Below are 9,609 nucleotides of genomic sequence, written 5' to 3'. Positions count from 1 at the left end.
GCTCAGTGCGTCACCAATTACCATCACCGCCAGAGAGGTTGAAGATGCCATCGGTCACGCTAAACCATCCAAAGCAGTGGGCCCAGACGGCATAGCCATGCCGATGCTTAAAAGCCTATGGAAAAAGGGTTTCAAATACTTAGCTCATGTCTTCAACCTGTCTCTTTCCACCCTTGTCATACCCGAAATGTACAGTTGCTCGCAAACAGAGACATCTGTGGGTTCACATGCTATTATGGCAAAATATACTTTTCTACGTGCTCTAGCAGTATAAGTTTTAAGTTTTGAAAATTTTACAAGGAAATGTGCCATAAAACTAATTTTGTTGGACAGCTCTAGCTGTTACTGTTGCTAAGGAATTCGATTTTGATAAAAGCTTACCCAAAATTTCCCATACTGAAGTGTACTTGTAAATTTGTTTTTGTAAATTTTAACAATAGCTGTTATGAAAAATTGTTGCAATTTAATCAGTTACATGTGCCCTATGCCAAATGAGTTAAAAGATGAAGTTTTGACAAACCAAAGGAAAATTTTTACTGCTATCGTGGTGACTTGGAGCGTCTTAATTTCTCGTAGTCTATGATACAGCTATGAAAAGATAAAGCGCGATCTTTTGTTACAATTAGAGTCATGCTCGTTTTTAATTTTCCCTATAAATTGGCGGGACAGGGCCTTCATATTTTATGTCGACTCCGAAGAATATAAATAAATTTTATTTTTATGGCTTGAAAGTTTTGTTTATTTTTTAGCCCACATAAGTTAAACCGTGCACAATATATACACAAAAGCTGAACAATAATGACTCGCATTGATATCGTAATTTTTACAAGGATGCATTCCTGAAAATATATGTTCTATGCTTCATATCCAAAAATTGCAAGATATCCAATTAGTTAAAATAATTTTTATTGCATATTATGGTAGTATTATTTATTATCCACAATAAAAAATATGTTTATGCTATCATGAAAAATTACTGAAAAACATATGGTTATATATGTTGAGGCGCACGGAAAAGGTACTGTCCAACGAACAATAATGCGTATTACAGCATTAATTTTAATGGATCATAGCCACCTCTTGCACCACAACAGTTTTTTAATTTATTTATCCTATCGTCCAGATGAATAAAAGGGCTTTTCTTACGCCTTCGTTCGTTACTGCTATCGTGGTGACTTGGAGCGTCTTAATTTTTCGTAGTCTATGATACAGCTATGAAAAGATAAAGCGCGAGCTTTTGTTACAATTAGAGTCATGCTCGTTTTTAATTTTCCCTATAAATTGGCGGGACACGGCCTTCATATTTTATGTCGACTTCGAAGAATATAAATAAATTTTATTTTTATGGCTTGAAAGTTTTGTTTATTTTTTACCCCACATAAATTAAACCGTGCACAATATATACACAAAAGCTGAACAATAATGACTCGCATTGATATCGTAATTTTTACAAGGATGCATTCCTGAAAATATATGTTCTATGCTTCATATCCAAAAATTGCAAGATATCCACTTAGTTAAAATAATTTTTATTGCATATTATGGTAGTATTATTTATTATCCACAATAAAAAATATGTTTATGCTATCATGAAAAATTACTGAAAAACATATGGTTATATATGTTGGCGCGTACGGAAAAGGTACTGTCCAACGAACAATAATGCGTATTACAGCATTAGTTTTAATGGTTCATAGCCACCTCTTGCACCACAACAGCTTTTTAATTTATTTATCCTATCGTCCAGATGAATAAAAGGGCTTTTTTTACGCCTTCGTTAAAAATCAAATGTATAAACTCAAGTCAATAACCTTTAAATGTATTTTGTTTCTTGATATGGCATGGTCATTTAAACAAGGTCAGTAAATCATATCTTTTTTGATTAGCATGGCTGCAAAATTTGACTTTCGCTAATCAATGCAGCTCGGTGCTGTTAAAATTTTAGTCTCAGATAATTCTTGCTTTTAAGCATCGACATCGCCAATAATCGTTTTCGCCGTCTGCGTTGGAACAATCAAAGTATGTTCACCTTTCTTATTCATATTCAAGTCTATTTTTGATATTGAAAGATAATTGACCATGTTACTGTCGACCAAATATGATATCCGATTTTTTGTTATATACTCGCTGCCATCTGTTATATAAAGATTATTGATGTCTCCTATGCAATTAATTTGTTTCACATTTCCATTAACTTGACGCTTGTGAATCGTAGCGGTATGACTCAAGGTCAAAGTACTTAATATAGTACTAAACTCACCCGGACGTTTGCTCGACACGTAGAGTGTGATGACACTGAATCCTTCCTCTGGGTCTTCTTGAGATGTTGGAAGTTTTTGCTTACTGCTTTTTGCGGTTTTGCGTGCTTTTTTGCGACTTACCTTACTTGCCCGATTTTCCTCAGTGGTGTGTATGTCAGTGTCATTTTCATTTGTTATCCGGATATTGTTTGTAAACAATTCCTGCAATTTGTGTGTGAATTCTGGTGGTTGTGGATCTGGATGTAATATTGGTTGTTCGAACTTGGATTGAAGCGCCTTTTGCAATAGTATTTGTTGTAAAAACATACTATTAATTTCAGGGGATTTGTCTATCACCTGTTGTGCCTGTGTAGAAACTATGGTATCGGTAACGATTTCAGTAGCTGTTATAGTTTGGGCGGATGTCTCGTAAACTGTTGTCAATATCCGTTTACCTTGAAATGTGACTGGTATAACTGTAGACAAGCCCTCATAAATAGTGGTGACGTACGTAGATTTATGTGTTCGATACTCTGTAACAGGCGTTAGTGGAACTTCTGCATTTATTGGTGTACTTCCTACACCTAACGCACCTAGCAACGGGTTAGCACCATGCAAAACAATGTTTCCGAATAGTAGTTGTGATAGAAGTATGTTTGCCAAAGGTGCATTTCCGGACACATGGGGCATAGATGTGGATACTAGATTTTCTACGGAATAAGCAGTCGATGGTATTACGTGGGAAAAGGATGTTTTTCGTCCTCGTATTGTTGTCGGTGTAAATATCACGGTTGTCGTAGGCGACTCGTGCAGTAAATAGTGTGTAATCTCCGTAGCACCACCAGAATTCACACTAGAATCCTCTCGTGTTAAAGCCAAAACAGTTTGCCCATTGCTACCCAAAAAACTAGTGTACTGATGAGATCCTAATAATTCCGTACTTATTTTTGCCGTTACAATACTTTTATATTCAGTAACTTTACCATCTATCACAGGTATAGTGATCTCTTGTGGTATAAAGTGTGTTACGGTAATAGATCCATCATATGGAAGGGCAGCCTGTTCAGCTTTGTACTCGTTTCTATTGCGACCACGTAAAATTGTACGCATACGACTTAAATTGTTACGCGATCTAGGAGGTACACGTGAAGGAGACTCCAGTGATAAGCTATTACTGTTATATGATTTTACGCGACGATTATTACTTAGAGGCGCTGACAAGCGCTGAGATGAAGCAGCATTTTGTGGGCGACGATAACTCTTAGTGTTATGATGAACAAAACTCTTTTGTGTTGCAGTGGAGTTTTTATTACGTAAAGTAAATTGTGCTCGTCTGTTTGTGGGCCGCGTCGGAGGTACAACGCGAAAATGGTTTGTTGTTAGATCTGTTGTAGTGGTAGCACCTGCTTGCGTGTGACGGTGGCCCGAATATCGGTCGGAAAAGCGACCGCTCGTACGTTGCCGTGACGTTGGCGTTGCTTTTGAAAGCATATCCTTTGCAAGATTTTCAGTACAGCTAACTTCTTTCTTGGCAGCTAAAGGTTTTGAATGGTGAACTCTATTACGAAGGTTACTTCGAGTTTGAAAAGACCTATCAGCTTCGCGGCGGTAGCGTAGCGGTATATTAAACTTTTTTGAGCTTTTGAGTGAGCTATAGATTAATTGATTGTCAGGCGAATTGGAGCGTCGACGTCGCTTAGTATTTTTAGCGTAATCTTTGTTGTGATAGCTGTACTCAGCTTCATATTCGGAATCATCTTCTTTGTCTAGCATACTTTCATCATACTGGTTTCCATTTTTTGATGTGTTTTCCTTAAGCTTTTGTTTTGGTTGCAGAATACGTGGTGGGAAAGGATTGCTTAGATGTCGCGTTCTAGTTAGCAAACTTCCACTTTGGGGTCTCACGAAATTTTTTGAAGCTGGCCTTTGTACTATTGTTGCGTAATGAGTTAATAGAGATTTAGAATTGAATGCCGTAAAGCTACCTGAATTAGGAATTGGGCTACGAAAATGTAATATGTGATTTTGACTTCTAAGCGAAATTGCATTTATATCTTTTTCGTTTTCGCCTTGTTGCACTTCGAAAGGTGGTTCCACTTCACCGCTTATAATTTGTTCTAAGCTTCCTATTCTCAGCGTTGTGGAGTTTTGTTGATTTAATGAGAATAAACTTGTACCTTTGAAGCGTGTACCTGTATTTCCAGTATGAATGTTCAGTAACCCAGAGCGAAAGCTGCTTGCAGATGACGGTCTAATTAAAACTCCAACACCATGTGAAGATTGGTGTGAGGGTCGTGTAGGAGGACTGATGCGACCAGCCCCTCCAATACTACTAAATAAAATGGACTGTAGATTTGACAAAACGGCATCCCCAACTGAGTGTGATGGTTTAATCAGGCGACGAAATGATCGCCGAGAGAGTGGAGTCACACCTTCTTCTTCCCTTGAAAGAGAGTTACTGGAAAGTCCTCCTTTTCGAGGAGAACTTAAATGTAAAACAGTTTTTAGCGACGGTGTTGCCGTTATGGTTGGTGTGAAATCATTTCTTGTTATGAATGATGGACTATCTAAAGCAATTGTTTTCCTTCTCGGATCAAAATGCGATCGATTACGTAAAGGAAATGGACGTATTACTGGTGAGAAAGGTGGTTCGACCGATTGAGTTGGGAAAGGGATTTTGTAATATTCGTCACCACTCCTGTCGTGTTTATCTTCAAAACTATCACATTTATTAGCAAAATTAATTGCACTATATTCGGTGAGACTGCTGTCCGTCATAGGATTTGCAGATTCACGTATTGTTATATTTGTCATATAATAATCCGATGCCACAGATTTGGTAGATGCTCCATCCAATATTGTAAAGGTATAGAGTTTTATTTGATTTGTTTCGAAAGCTAATGTTGATGTAGTTGCTGTTATTTGCGGGTAACTATTTTCAATGTATGTAGCAAGGACTTCAGGGTGATATGAAGTTTGAAACCCGCTCCCGATTAGGCGCTGTAAACCCATTTTAGAGAGGTGTGAACTTAAGCTATTATTCGGGCTCAAAATCTTACTATTAAAATTTTCAAAATTGGTTTCATTACAAATTACGGGTTCGCTGCCAATTGCCGATGTGAGTGTTGTCGTTATTATATTTGTCATAATTTCGTAATGGGAGTGTATTATTGTTTTGTCAAAATCATATGATGTCGTATAATAAGTGAATGTTGTGTAGAAAGTGATTAGCTCCAAACCATTTGTTGTGATTGGTATTATAGCATCCCCATAGAAGTCGATTACTGGCACGGAGAGCGAAGAAAATGTGGACATTTTTGTTATCTTATCTGATTCACTGGCTGTTATATTCGCATTGCCAATCGATTTTTTTACATGGTCATCACAGGCACTAGCCAAACAATCTATAGTTGAGAATGGTATACCTGTAGTTGAAATTGTTTCCTCTCTGCTAAGAGTGGCGACTTCGCCATTTTTTGATAGTTTCGTCCAATATGTAAATGTAGTAAAGAACGTTATCAGCAGTGGGGCTTCCTTCATACTTTTAATTTTATTTGCTTGCAGTGTTTCGGAGACAATATTCGTTATGGTCTCTAATCGACGAGCTATATTTGTCATATCTTTACTGTACATTGTTGTATAATATGTAAAGGTCGTAAAACTAGTATGTAAGAGTAGAGTCGATAAAGATTTTATTTCGTCCGTATTACTTTTAGAACTTATCTGGTCGATATGTAGTTTTAGATTGGTAATTGCTCTTTCAATATTCGGCGTTATGGCTTCTTTATTAGTGAACTTGGGATAACTGGTATCAAATACCGTTTTGGTGTAGGTTGCTGTCGTTGGGATGAACCATGGTAATCTCTTATTTTTTGTATTCGTGATGTTTAAGAAGCTCTTATCGGATTTATTTAGCATACCATTACTTAAGAGAGTTGGACTATCCTGCTTAAACTCATTATTTTTCTCAACTCTTCCTCTTATTCGAGGTGATATTTTTATATGAATTTTATTTGTCGGTTCATTATCGTTTATCACTACCCTGGGTGTTAAGACGACAGCATCGTAATTTGAATACACTTCTGTCCTAGACATAATTTTTATTACATCGTTTACAAATACTGTCGTATAATATGTATAGGTTGTAAGGTATGTCTGAATGCTTTTTCTATCATACAAAGAAATAATCACATTTGACTTCCCATCAATATTATTTTCAGTAGAAAGGGCATTGTTGTTTTCCCTAACGCGGAACATACCTCCCAGCCCTGTGGGTAATATGAACTTCTCTTTATTCTCGCTTTTTTTCTGAAAAACTTTTTCTTCTGTTATAATGTTTTTTAAATCTTTTTCTAAGTAAACATTTTCAAGAGTGGAGAGTTCAATTATTGTAGTTGGTAATGAAATACCTTCGCTATTAGAATATAAAGTAGATGTGATTATATTCGTAAAGAGTTCTGTGTGAGTTGCTATGCTGGTACGGTTCTCATCATTAAAAAATGTTGTTAAGTATGTGTACGTTGTAAATAACGTTTTATAAAGTAATTCAATATCTTCGTCTGAATCGCCCTCTGCAGAATATAGTACGCCATTAGATTGTGTATTGAAATCGATTACAGTGTTTTTGTCTTCACTCGAGAACTTTTTTAATACAATTAATTCATCATGGATGTCCGCAATATCTTTCTCTCTTATGAAAATATGTTCCATTTGTTTCTCTAAATTAGACGTTTGTAGCAAAGTTGTATTATTATAAGTTATTTCGCTTGCTGACGGAAGAGTTGATATTAAATTTGCATTTGAACAATAAAGGGTTGCAGCTTGTAAAACTTGGGAAAAATTCGATGATCTTAGGCAATATCGGAGTTTTTCATGTTCCGTAACGTTAGCAAGGTTTATTATTATTTCATCTAGTTCTATATGCGACCTGTTATTATGAATATTCATTTTAACAATTACATTTTTGTTCACAATAGGAACTAGTTTTAAATCATTGGAATGTAATATAACTGTCCCCGTCACCAAGTTAGGAAGAGGTCCATCTAAAAAAGATATTGTGTTTACTCTACTTAGTGTTTGCGCAATTGAACTGGGTTGAATTCTATTTTTATTAAATTCGCTGTTTACTTCAATGCTCTGCAAAGAATTCGCAATAATTATGTTTTTTTCAACTGATTTGGCAATGTAAGTTTCATGACTCGTTATTATACTATACATATTTAGATGTACAGGTACTTGTGATTTACATTTTGCCTCTGCGCGCGAAAAAGAATCGTATATTTCTGACACTTCCTGGTTAGAGGGGCGGGAAAATTTAAATTGTGAACGAACACAAATTTTATCGGTGATTGTTGAATTAGCAGTTCTAGTCGCTGTGATTTTGGTGTTCCTGGCATCGTTGATTAAGGCATCTTTATATCCATCTTTTATATCCACATTTCCACTTGGCTTTTTAAATACTGCAGAGATTAAAGCACCGGTTTCCGAGGAGGTCTCTGGAACAATAAGTTTAGCTATATCATGCATACCCATTGAAGGATGTGCATTTATTGAATAGCCTTCGACAATACAATCTAAGGTTGCTTTTTCGGGTACTAAGGTGGCATATGCAAAACTTAGTTCCTGAGTTGAGGTGCTCGGGTTAAAAATTATGACTCTTTCACCTACAATGGTGGTAAAATCTGCAAAACCATAATATGTTGTAGATGATGATTGGCCACTGAAAAATTTATGTACCGGAAGACCTTCCGTTTTTTTTCCGATGTTACTAACATTATATTCATCCATTAGAAGGTTATGGTAACGTCTGGGTGAGTACATTTCATTGCTGAAGTAATTTTTATATAAGGGAAAATAATTCCAATACATATCAGCTCTGGAGGGAGTTAACTGCACTTTCTTCATAGAAGTTTCTTTAAAGAAACTGCTTGGTGAAAAAATATTTCGCACTGTATATGTTGGTACGTTAGTTATTGATACAATTTTATTTACATCTAGCTGAGACGCCTTCTCCTTCAGAAAACCTGCCGAACTCATTGGTTGTAAAGATGCAAGTACCGTAATCCGATTCAAAGGGGCATTTCCATTTCCAAAATTTTGGAACGCCGTATCCATTTCTAAATTTTCCTTTTCTTTCTTGCCTAGAATTTCTTGTTTGTTTTTCATATCATTTAAACCAATAATTTCAGTAATTTTCCAGTCATCGCCGTTTAGAATATAATTCTGACTTTCAAATAGTGTTTTTGTTTCCGATTCAAAAATATCACCGACCCAGCTCGTGGCCACTAAGGGTAAAACAATAGACTGTTGTTTTAAGTTTTCATAGAGAATGCGGGAGCTCTTCTTTAAGTATTGAGCATACAATCGCCCCTTATCAATTGTTGTGTCCACTACTTGAGTGGAATATTTTGTTGTTACACCATTTTGTATAAATGTACTGGCTGTGGATGTTAATTGTCCAACTTCCGGCCGAAAATTTGTATACTGCCCTGAGCAATCACTACATTGTTGGCTCTCATTTTTACTTAACAAAACTGTAGATTGATATTTGAAAAATTGAAATATTGCAGTTAATATCAGCAAAAGATATACATATTTTTTTAAGTATTTGTTTATTAGGTAGCGATAGAAAATTATTATTTAAATATTAAAAAAAAAAAAAACAGAAATTTTATTAGATATATTAAAACACATTTTTTTACCATTCATAAAAATTTTTTGACAGTAATATTGAAATTGGATACAAATTTTGCAGCATCGTATTGTTGTGGTAGTTATTGAAGGAAAACCAAATGAAGTAGGTATACCAGGTTACAAGTCCATATCAGTGAGGAAAATAGATAAAGATTAATATGCAAAGATAATATAGGGTTAAAGCTTTTTTTTCTGTATCAATAGCAACCAAAAATACAAAAATAATTAGTTAAAGATTTAAATAAGCATAAACCTCCCGGGCTAAAATTGTAAATAAAAATCTATGTAGCGAATTTCAAATACTTTTTTTCATATGTGTCAAGCAGGGCAACCCAAAGTATGAAAACAAAATAATAAAGTAATGTATATTTGAACGATTTTCCGTCATCCCTTGTCAAATTTGGTTTCGAGATAAACCGGTTTCCAACGAAAATCGACACTGATGATGGCACAACGCCAAAACCTGTTTGTCTCGAAACCAAATTTGACAAGGGATGACGGAAATCATTCCAATATACATACATCATTTATCCACAATGTCAACAAAACAAAATAAGTCAATAATAAAGCACTTGGCGAGGCTCGAGCTTTTTTGTGTATTGTATTTGTGCTTCAAAATATTACTATTAGGGTGCATTGAAATACACAAAACAGGCAACTTAGTGTGCATTCACGA

General features: G+C 35.5%; 1 protein-coding gene across 1 annotated transcript; it reads right to left on the bottom strand.

Moving 5' to 3' along the window:
- Positions 1–941: 941 nt before the first annotated feature.
- Positions 942–8,554, bottom strand: LOC137234637 (uncharacterized). Its single transcript, XM_067758095.1, has one exon. The coding sequence runs from the start codon at positions 8,403–8,405 to the stop codon at positions 1,965–1,967; it is 6,441 nt and encodes a 2,146-aa protein (XP_067614196.1). The 5' UTR covers positions 8,406–8,554; the 3' UTR covers positions 942–1,964.
- Positions 8,555–9,609: the final 1,055 nt, after the last annotated feature.

Source organism: Eurosta solidaginis, chromosome X (genome assembly GCF_040869045.1).
Source record: "Eurosta solidaginis isolate ZX-2024a chromosome X, ASM4086904v1, whole genome shotgun sequence".
NCBI lineage: Eukaryota > Metazoa > Arthropoda > Insecta > Diptera > Tephritidae > Eurosta > Eurosta solidaginis.
This window is presented reverse-complemented; position numbering and strand designations above follow the sequence as displayed.